The sequence below is a fragment of the Pleurodeles waltl genome, chromosome 1_2, assembly GCF_031143425.1.
Source record: "Pleurodeles waltl isolate 20211129_DDA chromosome 1_2, aPleWal1.hap1.20221129, whole genome shotgun sequence".
NCBI classification, from domain to species: domain Eukaryota; kingdom Metazoa; phylum Chordata; class Amphibia; order Caudata; family Salamandridae; genus Pleurodeles; species Pleurodeles waltl.
The window spans coordinates 658,183,099-658,207,015 of NC_090437.1; the positions used below are offsets into that span (position 1 = coordinate 658,183,099).

General features: G+C 43.2%; 1 protein-coding gene across 5 annotated transcripts in view; it reads left to right on the forward strand.

Annotated features, from left to right (window-relative positions):
- Nucleotides 1-20,546, forward strand: part of USP38 (ubiquitin specific peptidase 38) — a 155,705-nt gene extending 135,159 nt beyond the window's left edge. For all 5 annotated transcript variants that reach the window (XM_069242586.1, XM_069242585.1, XM_069242587.1 and 2 more), the window contains exon 11: nt 19,535-20,546. In XM_069242586.1, the coding sequence (XP_069098687.1) occupies nt 19,535-19,699 (165 nt within the window). In that variant the 3' untranslated portion in view covers nt 19,700-20,546. The remainder of the gene's footprint in view (nt 1-19,534) is intronic.
- The last annotated feature ends 3,371 nt before the right edge of the window (nt 20,547-23,917 follow it).

Sequence of the window (23,917 nt, forward strand, 5' to 3'; positions counted from 1 at the left end):
AAATCAGTGGAGGGACCCCAGGGACACTCTAGGCAGGGCACAGGGGGGGCTTCTCGGGCCAGCCACCGACTGTGCTAGGCAGAGGGTTGCCTGATGGTCACTACTGCACTGGAGGTCGGTTCCTCTCAGGCCTGGGGGCTGAGGGTGCAGTGCTTGGTACAGGTGTCGGGTTCTTTGTTCCAGGCAGCCACAATCAGGGGGAGCCCCAGGAACCTCTCTGCAGGCGTCTCTGTGGGGATGTAGGGGGGTCGTCTCAGGTCGCCTGGGAGTCCTCTCTGCAGTGTTGGTTCTCTGGAGCTCGAGCCGGGGGTGTCGAGTGCAGAGTGTGAAGTCTCATGCTTCTGGCGGGAAGAGTGAGTTCTTTAAAAGTTGCTTCAAAGTTGCAAAAATGTTGCTGTTGCGGAACAGTACCGCTGTTCTCTGGAGTTTCTTGGTCCTTCAGTTCAGTCCTCTGAGGCTTCAGAGGTCGCTGGTCCCTGTCTGATGCGTCGCTGTGCAGGTTCTTTGAGTCTGGAGACAGGCAGGTAGGGCTGGGGCCAAGTCAGTTGTCGTCTCTGTCGTCTCTGCAGGGCTTTCAGGTCAGCAGTCCTTCTTTGTGTAGGTTGCAGAAATCGGATTTCCTGGGTTCTGTGTCGCCCCTAAATACTGAATTTAGGGGTGTGTTTAGGTCAGGAGGGCAGTAGCCAGTGGCTACACCCTCTTTGTGCCTCCTCCCTGAGGGGAGGGGGGGGACATCCCTAATCCTATTGGGGGAATCCTCCAATCTCAAGATGGAGGATTTCTCAAGGCAGGGGTCACCTCAGCTCAGGACACCTTAGGGGCTGTCCTGACTGGTGGGTGGCTCCTCCTTGTTTTTCTCATTATCTCCTCCAGCCTTGTGCCAAACGTGGGGGCCACTAGTTGGGATTCCCTGGGGTGCTGTAACAAAAGGCATGAGCCTTTGAGGCTAACTGCCAAGTGTTACAGTTCCTGCAGGGGGAGGTGAGAAGCACCTCCACCCAGTACAGGCTTTGTTCCTGGCCACAGAGTGACAAAGGCACTCTCCCCGTGTGGCCAGAAATTCGTCTGGTTGTGGCAGGCTGGCAGAAACTGGTCAGCCTAGCACTAGGAGTTGGACTGGTATTCAGGGGGCATCTCTAACATGCCCCCTGGGTGCATTTTACAATAAATTCCACACTAGCATCAGTGTGCATTTATTGTGCTGAGAAGTTTGATACCAAACTTCCCAGATTTCAGTGTAGCCATTATGGAACTGTGGAGTTTGTGTTTGACAAACTCCCAGACCATATACTCTTTATGGCTACCCTGCACTTACAATGTCCAAGGTTTTGCTTAGACAATGTAGGGGTAGAGTGCTTCCTGCCTAAGGGCTCTAAGGCCTGCTAGAGAGGTGACTTACTTATGCCACGGGCAGTGTGAGGTGGGCATGGCACTCTAAGGGGAGTGCCATGTCGACTTAGTCATTTTCTCCCCACCTGCACACACAAGCTGTGAGTCAGTGTGCATGTGCTGAGTGAGGGGTCCCCAGGGTGGCATAAGACATGCTGCAGCCTTTAGAGACCTTCCCTGGCATCAGGGCCCTTGGTACCAGGGTTACTATTTACAAGGGACTTATCTGGGTTCCAGGGCTGTGCCAATTGTGGGAACAAAGGTACAGTTTAGGGAAAGAACACTGGTGCTGGGGCCTGGTTAGCAGGGTCCCAGCACACTTTCAATCATAACTAGCATCAACAAAAGGCAAAAAGCCAGGGAGTAACCATGCCAAGGAGGCATTTCCTTACAATGTGGTTTGTAGCCAACATGCTGAAAAAACTGTTAGAACTCTCTTGGACTAGCCACAACGAGGTGGGGCCATCAAAGGGAACACTCAGTTCTAGCGGGCAGTCACCTCTCACTTTTAGCAGTCTTGTAGTCCTCCATGCTCTTTTACTCCTTTCCTGCAAACAAGGCAAGAAATGGTCCTGATGATTTGGATACATGATTTTGCGATGCTGCAGATTAAGGACATGATGCAGAGATGTTGTGAGTGTTCTTGCCTCCACTCTGGTCTCCACAAGCATTGGGTCATTTCTGGCCTCTGGTCTCGGACTTTGGTGGTGTGGGATATAGGGGTGTTGAGGGGGAGGCAGTCCAGTGTGGGCCTAGTCTCCTCCGGTAAACTTATCTCCTGGTTCTAGTGATCTCCAGCGGTTCCCTTGCGCTACAGGTTTGTGGCCACCTTGGGCTGGTGAGGACTCTGTCTTCCACTATGCTTTTCAACATCCATCAGTGGACAGACATTCCTAAACAGCTGCGGTCTCAAGAGTGCAGGCTTTTTCCTGCATTTTGGACCCTGGTTCTGAACAGTGGACTAGCCAGCTAGTCCCTGAAGCTACCCCTTTTCGTCCTGACACCACTGGAGCTCTTATCCACAGGTGGGCACAGCAGGCACAGTCATCTTTGCTGTTTCCAAGGAGGAGCAAGGAAATCCTTTTTCCTTCCAGCACTGTATTGATGTGAGGACTGTGGGTCTTTTATGCCATCTTCTCCCTTGGGGAAGGGGAGGACACTAACTAAAGGGGCAGTAGTTCTCAAGAGATAACCCTCCCCACTTTACATCACTTTCTGGGGTTTGGCCTCCAAACAATTTCAGGATACCCATTTCTACCCTAAACCAAAAAGACTCAAGCCTTCTTTCCCTGTGAGGACCCCTTGGCACACCCCTGGGGTGTAGCCATCATAATTAGCCACTTCTCTTGGAAAACCATTTCTGCTATGTTTTTCCCTCTGAAGGTGATGCCAGCCTGTTGCTTCACTGAGGCGGTATCCTCTTTGAAACTGGGCAGTCATCCTGGAGGAAGTCACATCTCCTTCCTTCAGCAATTCTATTTGTTCCCTGTTCCTGGGAGAGCTTCACACTTCTGGGAGAAGGAGGGGGGGTGGGGGTGAGAAGGGAAGCGTATTGTCTCAAGTGACACCCAATGCAGACAGTCAGGAATGGCACCCAAAGATTTGGAGAAAAAAAAGTTGTAAAAAAAAGTGGTGCCTTTCTAAAGTCATCTTTCTGTTACAAATCCAAAGTCGAGTTCAGTGTAATGTTTCTTTTGATACATTGGAGTAATATATTTGGTGATGCAAAATGGTGCCAAATGTAAGTTAGCACCTAGCGTGGTGGCTAGTGAAACTCATGTTAAAAGAATTGCGGTCTTGCTACAGTGAAAAAGCAATTACAGTTTTTTTTGCTGTCAGGGCATGCTAACCACAAAAGTAACATGTCCCTATTTCTAATAGTAAGCCCTCTGCTTGGTGGATTATCAAGGCCTTCCATAGCGGTGGCTTATTAATATTAAAAGGGAGGTTTTAGGTTTTGACCTGGCAAAAGGGTTTATTTTACTGTATTGAGTCGGCAGGATTACAGCTGACTGGGCTGCAGTGTCAGACGTAGTCACTTTTTCACCTTGTCACTGTGGTGGTGGCACAATTCAGTGCTGCAGTCCACTAGTGACATTTAACTTACTAGCCCTGGGTACCTCTTGTACCATATATTAGGGACTTATACATAAGTTAATGAACCAATGCAATATTAGCCAATTATATATGTTTGGGGGCCGGAGCACAAGCACTGGGGCCTGAACCCTAGTGTCAAAAATCCAGCAGCATCAGTCTAAAAACACGGGAAGTGATCATTCAAAAGAGGTCCTTTCCTACCTTCACTGATAGAATTCCTCTGCTTTTGACAGAAACTAGGTAAAATCTCTTCTGAGGCTTCGGGGTCTGAATTCTTTTGTAGGTGCTATAAAAAGATGACTGTCAGCTCTGACCACGATCTTTTGGCTTACAACTCTTCGCTTTTATGCCTGCAAACAGCATCAAAGAATGGGAAGCCAATTCATTTTTCATTATTTTGTCAGGCCATGCTGCACATATTCAGGACTTCCCCTTACCCCTGTGCTCTTCTTCCCAAGGGTAGACCTGCTTCATGGTTTTAAAGATACTGGCGGTTCTGTCCCAGGCGCCTCCAGAGTCTGTGCTACCACAGCTCTCTGACCTCTGCACCTCTTCTGATATACATATGTCTTGCAAGATACTGGACCCAGTGACTTGAGCTTTCCTTCCATCACTGTCTCTGGATCTGACCTGCTTCCACCTTCGAAGTTGGCAGACAATAATAGTGCAGTTAAAGACAACATTTTTATCTAATTTCCTGATAAACCTCTAGCACAGCATCCTCCTTAAGGCCCAGGGATTTGATTGAATGGAAAACATTTTCATTTAAGTTGCTGATGCCGGACAGAGATTATTGCGGCACCAGATAAGAATAGCCCTTGTCCATCTTAGTCTCCTTCAGAGAAAGTCTGTTCATTCACTTCACTTAGGTGGTGCAAAAAATTGCAAAGCCCTTGGAATTGTCCTTGCACATCATTGAGGTGCAAAGTCCAGCATTGTGACTGAAATCTTGCAGCCATCTCCTGTGGTGCTTGAACCACTAATTCTCTGTCACAGGATTCTCTCTGATATCCATAAACAGTAGAATGGCTTCTCACGTGCGGGATCACCGTATTTTCAAAATAATATTTAGGTACAAGAAAGCAATACCCATAAGGGCAACATTTTCTGCATTTATTTAGCTGAAAACTCAACTGTGTTAAACCTTTTTTTAAAACCCCTAATAAAAACTGTTGCATTTACTAGACTAAACACACATGATGCCAATTTGCCACTGCATCTGTAGGCCGTTCTAAGGCAGCCAGGCGTCCTGTCTTGCAGTATAAGGTCAATGAGGTCGCTGTTTTTCTGGTTCACTTGAGAAGGATCCAAGAACACTATTGCTTTTTAAGGCTTATTTTGGATTGAATATCTTCAACTTTTGTTTCCTGCATCAGGTGGATGTTTTTTGTATTAAGGTGTTTCCCTCACCTCTTTCTCTATAGTCACTATTCATCAGTTTGATAAAGTGCTGTTCATGTGGAGGAAAGAAATCCTGGAAAACCAAACACAAAATGTGTTGTGTCTCTTCAGTTTCCCCCTCAATCACAGAGAGCATGATTTGATTAGAGCAGACTACTCAGGAACAGGTCTCTGACCTTATGGGCCACCAGCTCCAGAGGGGCAAGAGAGCTGTCCCCTCTTTTTCCACCCCAATTGTGGCCAGATCTGATTTCACCTTTGAGGCCCTGAGGCCACTCCTCAAACATACACTTTCACCATTAAGAGGCTCGAAATAGAGACATTCTCTAGTAACATAAAGAGTGTTTCCATTGGCTTCTTCTGTCTCTTCACTGTTGAAGTACCTCTTGGTGCCAAGGGAATCAGAGTATAGAAAAAGCACCCCGACCTGTGAGAGGCCCTCACACTCAGAGGCCACACCTTGACTTAAGTGAGGTCAGTACGTGCGATCATACATTTTAGTTATTCTTTTTCCAAAGAGCATCTGCGCATTACAGCAGCAGAGGGTGAATCACCACCTCCACATCATCATAAAGAACTGACACAAAAAAAAAGAATCTCTATTTAAGGTTTAGGACATTTTGTTTTCTTTGCGATGATCCCAGTCTTGTAGTCCTCTTAAGAGACATCATTCTTCAAGTCTGGGTGTTCTGCCTACCAGTTTTTCTAACTACAGAAGATGACGAAGGATTAAGTATAGCTACCACAGATTGGGTGAGGAGAGTGTGACATGTCAATCTGTTGTAACTTTGCATTCTGTCTCCTCTTCCTCTCTTGCACCATGTGGTCCTCTCCCACACAAGACGGGCCTGCTTTTTCAGCAGGGCAGCCGGGTCCTGTGCCTCAGATCTCTTATGGTGCAGATGCATGCATGAAGATAGATTGGTGCCAACTAGACCCCTTCTGTATTTCTATAGAAGTATAAGACAACTTCTTGGCTGCTGAAAAAAAAAACGCTATGGACATTTTTTATGCAGGCTGCATGAGTAGTTGAGTGGTGCACGTCGGAAGGGTTGGTGTTTTCTGATTCTACGTTTATAATGCTCTACACTTCACACTATCCGTTGCCAACCAGAGCCTGGCAGTCACTACTGTTAAAGGCTTTTTGGCTTCTCTGTCTGCCTACTTAAGGCATCTTTTCTGAAAGATTGGCTTTTCTTTTTCCCCATCCATTCATTGTTTCTCAGTGGGATTTGAATTCTGTGCCGTTTCATCATGGCGTCTGCATCCGCACCAATGCACTTTTGCCTCATTTGTCTACCTATTTTGAGAGACTGTTTTCTTGGAGCCAATAAATTTGATCTGCAAGTTCAGTGAATTGCAGAGCCTTTTTCGATAGAACCATTATTCGCAGTGTTCTACCCAGACAAACCACTGCTTCACTCCTTCCCGAAATTTCCTACAAAACTTATATTGGCCTTTCACGTGGGTCAGTCCATCACTCATACATCCTAATTTCCTCCTCACCCTCCAAAGTTGAGGAACAGCAGCATGAACTGGACCACAGGCATTCAGTATATTAATAAATGTATAAATTAAATCAGCTGCCCATTACAGGACAGTATGGATGACCTTTCTTTGTTGGTTTCTCTGGATCCAAGAAGGGTAAATCGGTAACCAAACGCACAGTCTCATATTGTATTAAGACCTGCTATGCTTTGACCAAGAAGGATGCTCTGACTGGCATTTGTGCCCATTCTCCCTGGGCCATGTCAACTTCTACTGTTCTCACCAGGTGCAGTTCCAGTGGGTAGATATTTGCCTGCTAACCCCTTGTTGATCCTTCAACACTTGCTAAACATCAGATTTGTCCTCTTACCTGCAGTTTGAGTGTGTCTCTCTCACCCGCTTTTAAACAACCCAAAAATAATGCATTACACTAAAATACATAAAGAATCGGACTCCAATAATTACTTGTTGCTTGAACAGAAGTAGCAAGTAGATCACGGAATGCTAATTTGGCCAAGAGCCAGCCATATGGTTCTCTGACTGGTTCAGCGTACACTGCTTAAGCTCTTAAACATTCAAGATAGAGCTCTTCAAGTTAATTTGCGCTCCAGTGTTGTCCTCTTTGCTTGCTTCAACAAGTGCTTACCATTATACTGGGTCAGAGCTGTAAGTAACACATAATTGAAAAAAGCACATAATAGCATTCACCAATCTCCCTTCTCATTTTTCATCATACAAAGGAGAGGTCTGCAACTACAAAGATTGCACATAAATGTGCTTAAGAAAATATCGCCCAAATCCTCAACATGCAGGAAATGCTAATTGTTTAAAAATAATTGACAATCATCTTGGATTTTCCACTTTAACCTGTTTGTAATTTAATCAGGGCACCCAGCTACAGGTTGTTTATGAGCAAGAGCATAGTAATATTTCCTGCCTTTGAATTAACACTAAAATAAAAGAAGACAGATAATCGCATTCTACATGAAAAGACAAGAATGTGTAATGTTACTTAACTGCTACTCTTGCATTATAACTAAATACCTCTTTAAAGTAATGTTGAGTTGAGAAATGGTATAAGGTATAAAGTACTCCCTGCTATGCATTATAAGGACATCGCAAATCACAGAGGAGTTCCATGTTTCTATAGAGGAGTGAGGCTAAAGTCAGAGTCCATTTATAAGATTATGGAACTCCAAGGTTTCTTTCAGTGTCCTTATAATGTACAGCAGGGGGTATGTTATTCATTATAATACATGGTCACACTGTCACCTTTCCCACAGACCACTTAAATCCTTGGTGCGTAGCTTTTTCATATAACTGAAAGAGAATGTTTTCAAACATGAAGAATAAAAATAGAATCTCTAGTGCAAAAGTGAACATATTAAAAAAGCTGTTAGATGTGTGTTGGTAAACGATATTAGGGCCTACTTAATAGAAATCACTTTTATTTAAGGAAAAAATGATGCATTGGCTTGGAATGTGTGGAAACATGTAGAAAGTTTCTACTTTCCTACTGAACAGCCCAGAAAAACAGAGCAGAAGACAGAAAAGCCAGGTTTAGTTTTGTTTTTTAAACAGCTGCTTTCCTTATGGTCTGGCAACTGATGTCCTGTTCCTCAGACAGCAGGCATTGTGACATCGGAAATCAACTTTAGGAGGTTACTACAATTGAACAGCTATGTTATTTCTTTATAATAGGCAAGTGGGTGCATCACAAGTCACCTGTTATAAAGAAATTAGAATTTTTTATACAGGAGTTGCAGAAACCCAATGGAGAAACAAGAAACAATATGTAAAGTAGGAAAAGGACTCCAGACAGAAGATATCCAGTATAACAATTACTGTACATTTTTGCCTTTTTTCCTTTTAACAATACACGTAAACATGTACCTTAACCAACTGTCTTAACAGATAGGCATCCAAATACATCATGGGGCGTCCAGTAGTCACTGGTCAGTTGGTTAGGTTGTTGGTAGGATTTTCTACTTTATCCTGCTTCTAAGTTAATCAGGAAACCAGCTATAGGACAATTTAGCACGGCCAGACATTGACTAGATGAGTTAGAAGGATAGTATGGGTCGAGGAGAGAAGAGTTTTGCAGACCCGAGGAGAGACAGTAGGTGGAGGGGAGTGAGGAAAAGCATGGTAACAAGACGAGATGGGTGGACTGCTAAGATGATAGTTAGCTGAGTGGTGGTTAGTGAGGTCATGATGGTAGGGAAGGAAGGAAGATAACAGCCCATAGTGGAGGGGTCAGGATGGGGCATGAATCAAGGATGGTGGAAAGAAGTTGGGGAATGACATCTCTAGGAAGCTGGACCACATGCAGGAACATTGTGAGTAAAATTGTATTTTTTGTCTAAAATGTAATGCCTTTTGAACAACGTCGCTTCCCATACCACCAATTCTGTCAGGAGAATATAGAGTCCATCCAGGAATAGTGGAGGACAGTCCTCCACTGTAGAATGCAGTTTATGAACTGTCGAAGATGAACCTCTTTAGGGAGCTACGTTTGAACTCCCTAAGTAGTAAAAGTCTACAGGAATGTCTAACCCCTAATTGTAATAAATTTGAATCTGGGCAAACCTGAAGGGTTATAACCTGCTAGAAGAGGAAGCTTCTCAAAACCACCAGGTTATCAAGAAACTATGGTGATTTCCCAAAAATATCTACATTAAGGGGGTGATTCTGATTCTGGCGGGCGGCGGAGGCTGCCCGCCAGAATTCCGCCCTCCATTATACCGCTCCGCGGTCAGAAGACCGCGGAGGGTATTATGAGTTTTTCCCTGGGCTGGCGGGCGGTCTCCAAAAGACCGCCCGCCAGCCCAGGGAAAAACTCCCTTCCCACGAGGATGCCGGCTCGTAATCGAGCCGGCGGAGTGGGAAGGTGCGACGGGTGCAGTGGCACCCGTCGCGTATTTCAGTGTCTGCAACGCAGACACTGAAATACTTTGCGGGGCCCTCTTACGGGGGCCCCTGCCGTGCCCATGCCATTGGCTGCGCCGCCTTGGAGGATTCGAAGGGGCAGTGGAAACCGGCGGGAGACCGCCGGTTTTCCCGTTCTGACCGCGGCCAAAGCGCCGCGGTCAGAATGACCAAGGGAGCACCGCCGGCCTGTCGGCGGTGCTCCCGCCCCCGTTGGCCCTGGCGGTAGAGAACCGCCAGGGTCAGAATGAGGGCCTAAGTCTCTAATATCTCTGCTCCATCCAGGAACAGTGGAGGTGTGACCACCCTGAAGTTATGCAGCTTCAAAGACCACCACATGAATGGCTATGGAGCATAGAACAACCAGTGGGATTGAGAGCAAAATGGTCCCCCCCAGGAGGGGTGGTGTTGAGACCTACAGGAAAGCCCAGTTTCACAAAGCTATCCGATATTTTAAGTGTTTGTAATTCGCCCAGGAGCAGTGGAGGTGCCAACCACTTGAAGAAACAGCTTACAAAAATAACCAGATATTTTGGCGGTCTATGGCATATTGCAACCCACTTGAAGACATAGATTCCACAAAAATAAGTTATTTTAAGCATCTAAAGGGTCCACCTAGGAGCAATGCTTGTTCAACTCACTAGGAGAAAATCTTAAAATTATTTCAGAGACTTTGGGTCTAATTTAGATTAGCAGAGGTGCAAGACAATCAGACAAAGTTTCCTCAGGGCAAATTGTGTCTCCGTGCTTCTAGAAACTAGGATTGTAGGCGTCCTTCCCTGGAGACCGAGATAGCAGCCTCAGAAACTTAGATTCTTGGGTGGGTTAGTGTCAGTGGTGTAACTGACAGAGCTGGGCTTTTGGGGGTGTCTGCTTTGCAGGGTAGTATGTAGCAAAGAGATTAGGAGATGTTGAACCCTGAGTGAAGAAGTAGGTGGATGGGCTGGTCTAAGAAACTGCAGGAGCACATCACTAATCTCTGCTGTTAACTTGGACACCTTTGGTACAGTGGTTGAAGTTGTGTGCAAGAAGGGACAATACAAGAAGCAAGAAAACACCAGATTACAGGAACAAATGAACTCTTTGTGTTATAGCACTGCTGTTCCAAACTGCAAATTTGGAGAAAAAGGGAAGGCAAGAAGCAACAACAGACGATCAAGGGTGGGGGGGTCTTATTTATTATTTATGTTGGACATGTTATTGGGATCAGCTGCTGTTGGACGGAGATCAAAATTATGATATGGCAGTTTGATATGATGATTCCTATGTAGCTCAGCGCAGCATGAGATCATTGCTGCTTTTTCTTGTTGCTAAAGTAATAAAACAAAAATGCATATCAAATATGATGAATACACCTTTACTGAAAATTAAAGGGAGTACAGGATGAGGATTTGGCGGAGGTAACCTTTGCAGTTGAAAAAGTAGCGGGCTCTCATATGTCCGAGTGTCATCTGATTGCCTTTTTGAGCATGGAAAGATGGCTGCAGATGGTGAGTCTACTAATAGGTTATGGAGCCAAATGTGAGTGACTGAGCTCTGATCCATCTGACGAAGTGCCCCTCAGCAGACTGTGACTGGCACAGTCTGCCCCTCTGGAGTTTCACATTACATGGCCAAGGTTGAACAAGTGCACTGCTAACAATTGAGGGGATAGCCTCTGGTACGGATTTTGAAAGTCTGTTCTTCTTGGGCTCTCCTTCGATCCCATGCCTCTAGAATCTCAGTGTGCATACTGCAAGATGATCAAGTCTGAACTACACTAGACCGTGATGAAGGACTCTAATCTAAGACCTGACAATTTTAGAGTCGGTCAGCTATGCTAGTGAAACCTGAAAGAGAGGTCATACGTTCTAATAGCTGTCAGACTTCAGAGCTATTAAAATGATATGTAACAGGATTTAGAGCAACAGGGTTGATAACAGCATTACTTGAGTGAGGGAAAAGAGAAGCGGCCAAACTGTTTTTTATCCTCCCACATGCAAATCCAAATCAAAAACCTAGAAGTGCAGTCATTGAGGATCAGGGAGCTGGACCCAGGGCTGCCTTCAAATGAGTCTATACTATCAGTCCTACAAAAGTAACATTTAAAAGGACCTTCTAGAATTGATGTGCTAAGTGCCTGGTTCACTCCTCTAGAGGGCTAACTGGCAATGTTGAAACTAGAGTGGATATAGTTCAAAAACACTTAGTTCAAGAGGCCTCAATTTGAACCAGTGCAGAAACATACTAGAAGTGATCAAAGAGAACAAGGCTCCTAACTGTAAATTGGAAGATGTGGAGAATCCGGTATGATAGAACTAAAATAAGGTGCTTGGGCTCTGGAATGAATAGAATACGATGAGAAGGCAACATTTATAGCCCGTAGCCTCGCTGCAATTGGGAAAGGTATCCTATCTATATAGATAAAAGCTTCTGGATTAAGCCATAACAACATTCTCCCCATCAAGGGTGGGGCCGGTGACCGACATTAATAATTCCGGTTTGCAGACGCAGAGAGCAAATCCTGATGGTGGATTGAGCAAAAGAAGACTTTCTTACTCCATAGATAGTAAAAAAGGGAAGATTCCTCAGCCTATTGAATTAAAAGTTCTTATCAGAAGGGATTTCGGGATACTACATCCAAGCTGCAAGTTTTTCACAAAGAGAAGGCACACAACTGCTGGAATGCATAAGGAGCAGAAAAACGTATTAGCACAGTCAAAAAATCAAGTAAGTCAAAAGTAGGGCTGAGGGGGAGAGCTTAGGAGAATCATATCTGTACCTCTCTTTCCTTAGTCCTGTGACTTTAGCAAACCGCTTACTTGGTTATCACTTTCTACTACTATACTGCCAGGGTCACTGGAATTCTGCGATTTATGCAGCCACTGCAATTTTCATATAATTATATATTGGCCGCATTTGCCACATAATTAGTCATCAGCTGCATGATCTGCAGATCTGAAAAAAGAAATATAGCTCAGACGGCTCAAAAGTTACTAAAATACAGCAACACACGTTGCAGCGCAGTGGAATGCCCTTTGCAAAGCTTTACTGATCACTTTATGTTGCTTATTGCTATATTTAGATGTTAAACTGGTACTAATGAGGTGCAACCAAGGCCCATAAAGTGTTACCAAGATTAAAAATGACGAAATAATGAAGTAATACTATTTCAAAATGTGCCGCTTTATGTCGCATTATTTGCCTTTTCTCGGTTCATAATCTACTCTGTCACATAATGCAGCGCTTTCCTGCTGTATAATTCCATTTGCCCTGACTGCAGCATTATGTTAGTATGCACTACAGATGGGGCAGATGGATAGGGCATATGTAAATATTTGAGTCTACATTACATAATTTGTCTACAGCTGTTCTGTAGCAGTATAATCATTTTATTGCAGCCTGCTGTGGGCTTGCACAGGACACCTTACCACGTTTTGTTTATTTTGTAAGCCTTATACCGAAAACATTGGGGTTTGACCCACTTAAGTTTTTTAAATTTAGTTTTGCACCAGTATAAGAGATTGGAGTATTAGTTGGAAGAGGTAGAAGTCCCATCAGGAAACGACAATCCTTGACAGGGGGAACCACAAAAGTCACTAAATTAACCTATGCTAAACTGTCTGATAGCTTGGCACAAAAGCAGTCAGGCTTAACTTGGAGGCAATGTGTAAAGTATTTATGCACCACACAAACAGTAATACGTAAAAAGACCAATCTAAGAGAAATCTCAACCCAATTTAGATAAATAGGGTAAATCGTAAGATGTTACCAGAGCTACAAAAATACAATCTGTAGAACCAGAGATAAGGAATTTCAAAGCTTTAGGGAAAAAAATTGCTGCTTAAAGCACAAAGCACCTTTGTGGTCTTCTGATCACGCTAGATGACGAAGCATCACAAGTTCTGGCTGACGTGATGGAGTGCTAGTCTGCTCCAGAGACTAGGTTAGTCCTGCTGAAGAGTTACTTTGAGTCTGGCGCAGAAACCTTTGTTCATGGTAGAGGAGCCTGCGAGGAGCTGGGAGTGCATTGCAGATGTTCGTCAGTGGAGCACAAAGAGCAGGCCGGGCGTCGCAGGCTGTTGTCGCTGTAGCACACACAGCTGGTCGGTCGTCGCGGATGTTTGTTGCAGCTTTGCATTGCCGGTCAATGCAGTAGCGCGAAGTGCAGATCTCACGTTGTCTTTCGCTGCTGGCTGTCGCTGTAACGCAAGCAGCAGGTCTCACCAGAGCTTTGTGTTGGCAGACCCTGCAGGCAGCAGACTCTGGGTGTGAATCTACCCAAACTTGAGGGTTTTCACCTGCTCTAGTAGAGGAGTACAATCCAGGGCCTCGGTAGACACCTCTTGGGATCAAAGACTCACTTTAACAGAGGCCAGCAGGGCTGAGGCTGGTCCAGTCGCAAGTCAGCTGAGCAGTTTCAGGGAGGCCTCTGGAACCCGTTGTGTCCCTGAGGCTCACACAGGAGGTTAGCCAACTAACCCTTGCAATCACTCTGGTTTAGCCTGGGATGAAGGTAACGCTGACCAGACAGCAAGGCAGTCTTCAGTTAGCAGGACAGTCTCTGACAGCACGGCAGTCCTTCTTCTGTAACGTCCAGAGGTCCTGGAGTGTTAAGATGAGTAGCTCAGGAGGTTCAATATTTATACCTGGTTGCCAGCCTTTGTGTGTGTGTGTGGGGGGGGGGGGGGGGATTTCCTGCCCTACCCCCACATCTGGTTCTGTAAAGGCCTTCCCTTGTCAAGACTCCAGATTATTTGGGGGTGACAAAAGGCGGACCGGCCTGGTGTCAGATTCCTTTGTCTATACAGGACACAAACTCCTTTGAAGTGTATGTGAGACTGAGTACAGCTCCTCTCCAGCCATCCTGCAGGGATGGCCCATAGTATCCACATTTAAGCTCCCTTTGTGATACTGTCTAGAAGCACTGCACAAACCCAACAGCAGAGACCTTCACAGACATGTGACCCAGCACACTGGCAGAAGACGCTAATGGTTGGGACAAGAAAATGTCAACTTTCTAGAAGTGTAATTTCTAGAATTGCTACTTAAAGTTCGGCTTATCTCAAAGAGAATTTTTAATTCGTTATTTGAGCCTAAACAGCGTATCTCTATCACAATCCAAATTTATCACTTATTAATTGTAATAAGGTAACCCAGTGCTAGTCAATAGGAGAGATAGGCCTTAATACATTGAAAAGTGACTTTAGGAGTTTTTTACTGTCAGGATAAGTGAAACATAAATGCACATGCCCTACATTTTAAATACAATTCCCCATGCCCTGTGAGCCTTTTGGGTCTACATTAGGGGTGACTTATATGTGTTAAAAAGGAATGTTTGGGCCTCACAAAAGGTTTATTTTTCCCGGTCCAAATGGCAATTGAAAACTGCAGTAAAGGCTGCAGTGGCAGGCATGAGACATGCTTTACAAGGCAACCTTAATGCCAAGTCCAAATGGCAATTCAAAACTGAAGTACAGGCTGCAGCAGCAGGTATGAGACATGCTTTACAAGGCTACCTTAATGAATAGTTCAATTGTTGCTCCTGCCCAGTAGGAGAGCTTAATTTACACGTCCTTTGTACATGTAGTACCATTTGCTAGGAATTTAGAAGTAAGTTAAATGTGCCAGTTAGCTGTTGGCCAATTTTGCCATGTTTGAAGGAGAAGGGCACAAGCATTTTAGCATTGGTCAGCATTGGTACAGTGCACAGAGTCCTTAAAGCCAAGAAAACAAAGGAAGGGAGTAAAGGCAAAACGTTTGGGGTGACCCTGCAGATAGGACCAGGTTCAACAACCAGCATAACAATAGACACCCAATAAAATTACAAAAAAACCTTCTCTAGAGCAACATGGGTTTCAAAACAATTTAAATGTTTCCTTGTCTCTGAACAATATTCCAGTGTGTGATCTTTTCCCGTTGTGGACGGTGGTAAGTAGATCTTGACTATGTCAAGGAAATTCCTCTAGATAGGAGGGTGTTAACATTTTAGTGACCTGAAACTTATTTTTATCTTCTGCAAATATCCCTTTGGCCACTGGTAATGTTTTAAATAAAATGTATGGATTTTATGCCAAAGCTTCTCGTTACGAGATCCAAGATGTTAGAAGATGATCTCTATCACCAGTACATTGACTCCATATTTCATCATAAAGCATAATGCAGGAAGCCCACACTTCTCTAAACTGTCAAGTAGTTCTTATTTTTTACTAGTTTGAAGGCAGTTTTGGCCCTTGCAATGGCAGTAGTGTGACAGGATGTGTTTTTTTTTGTAATTATTTTAGTGGACGCTTGCTTCCAAGATCAAAAGGTGGAAGATTCTGACTCTTCTGGTTTGTGTTTACGGGAAATGCTATTGTGTTTCATGTGTATGGAGAGCCATGGATGCTCAAAAAATTCTTGGCCTTGTTGAAACCTATTTCTATCACCTGGGCATCCATCTTTATTCTGGCTGCTGATGAGCTGCTTGTGTTCAGCATAAGCAACCTCTTCAGTGTTTAATTCAGTGCTGCACCAGCCAAAATTACGGAACTGTCTGCGTTCTAAGCATTTTCAGTTTATTCTTGACCAATTTTTCCGGGTCCACTTTTCACTCACAAGACTGATGCATAATATCAGGTTAAAGTATCTTTGTTCTGAAAAGACACGCTTTGTTCTTATACTTCATGGTAGGAACAGTTTTTAAATTAAGTTAGCTTTAATACGATCTACATGACGGTATTTAGGAAATCCATCGGAATGTAGATTTCTTTTGAAGTGTCGTCACTCTCCATGTTTTTCTCAGTCATGTAGGAAGGTGTCCTTTGCTTTAGTACCTGCAAAATGTATTTGCATCCCAGAATGGATCATCGAGTATCCTTATTATTAAAGCCACATCAAAGAATTAGACAAGCCATATGACATGGCTGGCCCAGCGGCATTAGGTGTGTACATGAGCATTAGTCGTGGTTTTTCAGGAACCTCTTCAGAAAGCAAGGACCTTACGGGTCATCTTTGATAACAAACTAACTTTCATGGACCAAACTAAAAAGGTAACATCCTCTTGTTTTTTCTCCGTAAGAATACTAAAACAAATCTTCCCTTAATTTTGATTGACCTGAGGAAATCCGTCAGCATAGCCTTAATAATCTCTGAACTAGACTACTGCAGTGCCTTATATGTTGACTCTGAGAATCACCTCCTAAATGAAACGCAGGCACTTAAGGTACTAGGGAATTGCACAGGCTTTGTTTAGGGCGCAAATCAAGTTCAAGGCTTTACTCTGGGCTCACAAGTCCTGCATCAGGTAGGCCCCCTCTTTCTTCGAGATATTTTTAAATGGTTCTCTCCCATCCGTAACGGTCTAGCACTACGAGGAAGGTGGTCATTCCTAGAGTCAATAAAACACACTGGGGAAGAATAACTTTTTCCTACTCCACATCCAAGTGGTGGAATGCATTGTCCGACCATCTTAGAGCTCAGCCTAATCTCCAAAATTTTAGGAAACAATTATGGCGCAATTAAGCTTTTTTTCAGCGGTCACAAAAGGAAAAGAACAGCAAGTCTAAGCCTTCTCCGAAAATATAATAGATTAAGGATTTTAGCTTTGATCTCGTATGCCTACTATGTGTCCTAGATCCAAAAACATATATGGCTGTAATCCCATCACTCAAGCTCATAAAATATACTTGAAATTCAAGGCAGATTCTAACTGTATCATTGCATCCTGTTTGTATTGTGCCTACATAGAGCTTCAGTGTTATTTACCGTGGTAAAATCCATGAATGCTACTCCTGCTTAAGGAATAGAAGATTGCGTGTTTCCACACCATTCAGTTGATGCTGGGCCTGACACTGTATCCAAGACTGTCAGATGTCCTAGATAGTCAATTGAAACACTAACGTTCAACAGTGATATGAGCAATTGCTTCAGAAACTGTTCCCCATCACCACGCAGGTATTAGAGGCTCCTGAGAAAGGATGAGAGGTGTTTGGGTTGAGCAGAGTGGATGATGGTAACTGCTGGTGTGAGGGACAGATCAGTAGGGTGGAACACACTCAGAAGCCTGTTTGTAAGGGACTGAGCAGGTTTTCAGATTTCTTTTTTAGTACAATATAACACCCACAGTACCACCAGATAAGATTGTGTGATTGAATAAGGAGATCAGATTAGTGTATTGAAGTTTAGGACAGAGGATTAATGGTTTGAGGACTTAACGGGCCAGATGTGGCTCAAGAAATGTTAACAGATTTGAATACTGGATTAAGTTTTGTACAGATGTACAGGCAAAGTCATAAAGCATAGGGGAGGATCCTAAGGTTTTAAGTGGAAGGCGAAGAGGAGGTTAGTGTACAAAGTTTTGTCTGATTATGGTTACTTTTCAAGAGAGAGAGCATGCACATTCTGTTCCAGAGAGAGAAGATCGAGGGTTAATTGTCTGAATCAGAATAAAAAGATTAATTGTGCAGTTAGGGGTGTGGTCAAAGCCAGGTGATGTGTATTTGTAAGTAGATCGGTTTAGTATCATCATGTCTGTAGATAGGTTTTCCAGTGCTTCTTTTGTTCACATGACGATTTTCTGTGGGCTTTTTCCTGTGCCATCTCTGAAAAAGTACAGGCATCATAGTTTTGGTGGAATTAATGTGCAGTGTAATACCTGGTTGCTATGTGGAGGCTTTGAGGAGTACATCACCAGAGGATAGTACGAGTTGAACGCATGTTTAAAGTTCTTCGTTGAATTTTGCATATGATGTATTCTGTTGTAAGGATGTGAGGTTCTTGGTGATTCTAGTGGTCTAGGAGTGCAGGGAGTCAGGAGAGTTTTCTTTCCATCAAGGAGGCCATTTATCAAGCATGGAGGAGCTACGTAACTAGGGTGTACTAAAGTTGATTTCTGTGGTCCCAGTTAAAGTCTTCCTTGTTGATGAGGAGAGATGTGTGGTTACTATGAATTCACGAATATTGGCATCGTCCACAGAGAACAAACCTAAAGTTCTTGGAGCACAGTAAATAATCAGGATCTTAGTCTTCAAAAGAGGATGGTGGAGTGGTGAAGGGAGTTGTTACGGAATGAGGAGAATACCAGCTCCTCCATCTTTGTGGTTCTGCCGTGGACTGTGAGAAAATGTGGTGCAGCCAGCATGGATTGCTGTAGGATGTCTACTTAATGCAGAGTTCAGTTTGGCAAAGAACGTTTTGGCTAGGTTTCTCTCTGCTTTCTCCCTGTCTTTGTTTTCAAGTTTGCTGTTCTGTTTATTTTCCTCTGTTTGTTTTCTGTTTGACCTGTCTGACAAAGCTAGCAAATTGTTGCTTTCTTGACAGGATGATGGAATTCAAGAAGGTATTGTTGCTTGCTGTGATCTTCGACCCTTGTGGGTGTTGAAAAGACACGTCTACAAAGAAGCTACTTGCAGATTATTCCATACCTTTATCAAGCACAGTTGTTTGGCTCTTGATATCCACACACTCCCAATACGTCTGGCATCCTCAATTCTGTTGATGCACTTTTCTTTTCTTTGAAAGGGGCCATCCATTCAATGATGTCCCAATATTTCAAAACTATTGCAGATTTCATCAAACAAAAGAATGTTATAGCATGCCTATTTGTGATACTTGGTGTGTGGGGCTGAGTAAAAATATATTTTTCCTCTTCATTGGATGGCCTCTTTAATACCCACCTCAGTGATTACAGTATTTCCTATTACATGAAGGAAGTAAGTGAATCTAATGATGATCCTATGATAAAGAAATGTTCCTTATAACACTGGATACTTTGCTCAATCTTTCCAAAATTCATTTTTGACTCTGGTATAGTTAAGGAAGTGCTAGGCTGCTCTATATCCCTCATCCCCTAAAGTTATTTGAGGTGGCACAAAAGTGAAAGAAATTGGGATGCCTTTATCCATCATAAGACGATTACGTGTGCACACTCTTAGCAGCAAGGGACTACAAATGTTGAGACTGTATTTAAAGGTTGTCCAGGACCATACAGCAGACAGCTGTAATATACTAGTAGAACATTAGGATACCCATGTAAGAACAGTGTTACTAGTAAGTAACTTATCCTTCTCTAATGAGTTGATTGTGAAGAGAGAAACTGAGAGAATTTGGACTGAGCGCAAGTGATGTTTCAATTAATTGTAGAATTTTGATCTCTTTGGTAGTGCAGTATAAAACAAAATAAATGCATTTCAAAATTTCTAAGGAGTAACAAAACAGCTTTCACACCATTTTGACTGACTACAGAAGTAACTTAAATATGTTTGTATCCCAGGAACAAGAGTTGAATGCACGGACACGTGCACTGCAAGCTGCTTCTGCATCATGCTCTTTTCGTCCCAATGGATTTGATGACAGTGACCCACCAGGAAGCTGTGGACCTTCAGGAGGGGGTGGAGGTGGAGGAGGATTCAGCACTATTGGCCGCCTTGTGTTTTGATCTCCATACACACGGATTTCTGACCATAATAGTAATGATTGTCGAAATATTGTCTTTGATGGATACTCCAAGCGCCTTTTCACAAGGTTGATATTTCTTGGGGAAAAAAGGCAAATTCTTGAGGTTTCTCTTCCCACTAAATTCACATGGTCATTGCATCATAAAGACCTGGTTCTCATACAATTAAATGACTCTTATGATTGCACAAGGCTGGTCAAACAAGAAAAACTTAAGCGTTTGTTTTGGAGAGCCGATTCATACTGTAGCAACCTATCCGGCATGCCACTTGACTATCTCTATTCAAGATAACTAATTTATTGCATTACACAAAGCTTTCAAGATGTATGATATGTTTTTAATTACACGTTTGTATTTCACATGTTATGATAAACTTGAATATACCAGTGACATACAATGAAGGCAATAACTAAACATATTTCCCTAAAAGGTTTGATTTCCACTTATTGCTATATATATGGTCACATAGTATGAAGAAAGACAACGTTTATATGAAACCTTTTTCCAGAAATAATTTTCCTTTAAAAAAAATAAAAAAAAGTGCATGGTCTTGTAGTCACATTTTTAAGAACCTTGCTCTAGTATGTTTGTAGTATTAAGAATTGATTTGAAGATTTTTAAAGTATATTTCAGGGAGTATATCTGCTGTGTAATTGAGTGATGCAAGCTGTGTGTTCCTTGCAGTACTGTACATCAAAATGCAAACATTTTCGCACCTGTTGAAACGTTGGTGAATGATAATGACTGTACATGTTATCCAGATTGGGAATGATAACATTTTTTGAAAGTTATTAGATTTTTCCAGAATAAAAATCTGGTGATTAAAACATGTTTTGTGATCCAGTGTTTTCCTCAAAGAAACAGATTCTTCTTGGTTCACATGTGCAGGCAATTGTGAGAGATTCTTGTGAGGTGCTACCACACCCTATTTGGTTTTTAAATTCTGATGTTTGCCGGAATGCGTTCCCTCATACTGTATATCAGTATACTCTCCAGCTGTATCTTTTCTCAGTTTCTTTATATAGTTTAGATAGGAAAACAACACACAGTAAAAAGGCAAAGTATTTTTAAAACTGGCCTGCACACAGTCTTTTCTGTTTAGAAAGGCTTTAACCTTGCTTAATGACTTTTGTTACCTGCTTGGTAATGGCATAGAGCAGTCAGGCTTAAATTAACGTAAGAGGCATTGTGTTAAGTATTTGTGCAACACTTCAAACTGTGAAAACGCCTCACAAAAGTATATCACACCAGTTTATAAAAAACAGATCTTAATTTAATGAAGAAAACAAAACCAAAATGACAAAAATCCACTAATTAAAAGTGGAGGTATGAATTTTTAAAGATTACATTTATAGTGCCTAAAAGCATAAATCGCCAACTGGGGCTCTCTGGTCGCGCTAGACAGGGTCAATTCCAAATGTTCAGGCTGACCGCGATGGAGCAAGGGTCAGATACACTCCCAGACAAGTCCTGTTGAAGTTTTGCCTTCTTAAGAACTGAGCCAAGAGTCCCATTCGTAGGGAGGAGGTTAGCCAGGAGCAAGGAGAGCATTGCTTGCGGAGGCCTGTGGATGTGAGGAGTCGGGCAGGCATCGCAGGCAGGCTGGGACCTCTCAGTCACAAATGGCAATACTTGATGTGCTCGCATTGATTCTTCAGGCGAGCAGCACAGTTTGTGTGAGCAGGCCAGTTCGCTGTCGCGACGAGCCCAAAAGCTTGATTTCAGGAGCCACAAAATCATTTCCAAGGGTCCACAACCTTAAGAGGCACCTCTTAGGGGTCAGGAGCTTGTTGAAGATGAGCCCAGAAGCTGTGGGAGCCTGTTATGTCCGTGAGGCTCAGATCAGGAGGCCAGCAGACTAACCTTTTGAGTCACTCTGGGGTCCTGAATTCAAGATAGAGGGTTGCAAGTCCATTTCTACCCCAAGCAGGAGGGCAGCAATCAGCTCAGCAAAGCAGGAGTCTAACAGAGTAGCAGCTGAGCAGACTGGCAGTCCTTGTAGCAGACCAGCGGTCCGTCTTCCTGGTAGATTGTCCACAGGTCCAGAAGTGTACTGAAGTGGTGGTTTTTGAAGTCCGGTATTTGTACTTTGGTCTGGAAGGTGGGGGACATGTCTAGACAGTGACTTTACAGTGCAGTGATTTCCTCTTCTCCCCTGCCTTGGCTCCAGCATGGCTGGAGTGAAAATTCAAGGTTGTTAGGCCTATTGTGTGTGAACAGGGCACAGTCCATTAAGGTGTAAGTGTCAAGCTATGCTTAGCTCCACCTCCCACACTCATTAAGCCAGTTAGTGGCCCATCAAGTCACACCCAATCTTCCATTGTGTATGGCTGTCTAGATGGAATGCACATGCCCAGCTGTTATCCCACCCAGGTATGTATTGGAGACAGGCTGCAGTAGTATTTAATTTACAGGCCCTGGGCACATTTGATGCACTTCACTGACTTATAAGTAAATTAAATACGCCAATCTGGTATATACCAATCAAACTGTGTTTTAACTAGAGAGCACATGCACTTTAGCACTGGATTAGCAGTGGTAAAGTGCTCAGAGTCCTAAAGCCAACAAAAACGAATTCAGGAAAAAGGCAAAACGTTGGGGGGTACCCATGCAGAAGGGGCTAGGTCCAACATTGACCTGCAGTTATGTTAACCACCATGCAGTCTACAATGTAAAAGGGTTCTACAGTAGTTTCCTTGGCTCATATTAGAAGGATTGGGCTACATCAGCATGCCAACCCTCAAACTAAATATGAGATGTTGTGTAACATTATAATTCTGAAGTAAAGATAATAAAAATTAAAATTGTCTTTAAACAACAAGATTAAGCAAAATACTTTACAAACATAGAATGCAATCAAACAATCAAATTGTATAGCTAAAGAGAAGTTCAGAAAATAGTGACTAAGTTAATGCAAAAAGGCCTTAATGTCTATCCAGGGGCATCAGCAGACTGAGATAGTACTTAAAAATGAAGCAGACAACCACAGGGATGCCCAGACATGGTGGATTGGCTGGGGAACAGTCAATTACCTTGAGTTGATGTACCCTCTGTCTGATCGGGAATGTTGCAGAAAATGTCCCTGTAGTTTTCAGAGGTGTAGCAGTATTCAGAGAAACTTACGGGAGAGTTCCACAGTGCTGACCCATCTTGGCAGAATGTTTTTTAGGAACACTCCACACCTACATTCTTGCGATGTCGTCCATAGTACCCCACAGGCCAAAATGGCATTCCTCGAGTAGAAAATGTCTTTTGTTGTCAGTGGTCCTCCAGGACTTCAGTCATCAGGTCCAGATGCTGCCTCCCTGCAAGAGGCTCACAGGTTCCTTAAACCATCCGACAGGACATGATTTTCAGTACACATTTCGTTTGCTCTATGGTTCACTGTGTTCAGCATCTCTTTCTAAGTAATTTTGAAACAGGTCATTCAGAAGTCCTTTTAACATTTACTAACAGTTGTAACTGACAGCCCAGACTGGCTAGCCAGATCAAGTTCCACTTTTGTCAAAAATCAAGTGTTTTACTGGCCTTTGCTTAAGGTACATTTTTCTACTGCTCGGAGTTTATTGCTGCCATTAGACACACACATAGAGTGTTCAGCATGGACTCTCTTATCCAGGATATCCCTTTTAATAATTCCTTGGTCCTACTTTGGTAGCTAGGCCAGAAAAGCAAGGCAATTCCCTCAGAAAACATATGTGGTAGTGTTACTGTGCTACCAAGCAGCGATACAGTAAAGGCATTTAAGAATTTTTGTTTTAAGCAAGTTTAGGTAAAATGTTAAGCTACTGATTTTTGTACAGGGCTCTCTAAAATTATGAGACTTTAGTGCACTCTTATTCTGGCTGCTATCTGTGTGGATTACTACATTTCTTTGTTGGTGTGTGGTTGTTTGTTTTTATAGAAACTTGAGTTAGTATTTGTGTAAGTTAGTGTGAAAGTAAAATTAGTTTAATCTCAGTAAATATCTTCGTAGTGGCCTGTGTATGCAGTTGGGTGTGTCAAAAGATTTTTTTCTTTCTTTTTTTGTATTGGCTGGTCAGTTGCTATTGCAGAAGGCTTTCTCCATAAGCTTCACAATCCACTTGGGCAACTATTAGGCAGTGTTGCATGTGTGAGGTGGTATGTTTCTATTAGGCTCTATTGGTGTGGCATGTGACGCACCTGTAGATTTAGAAGTCCTTTGCCCATAATATGACT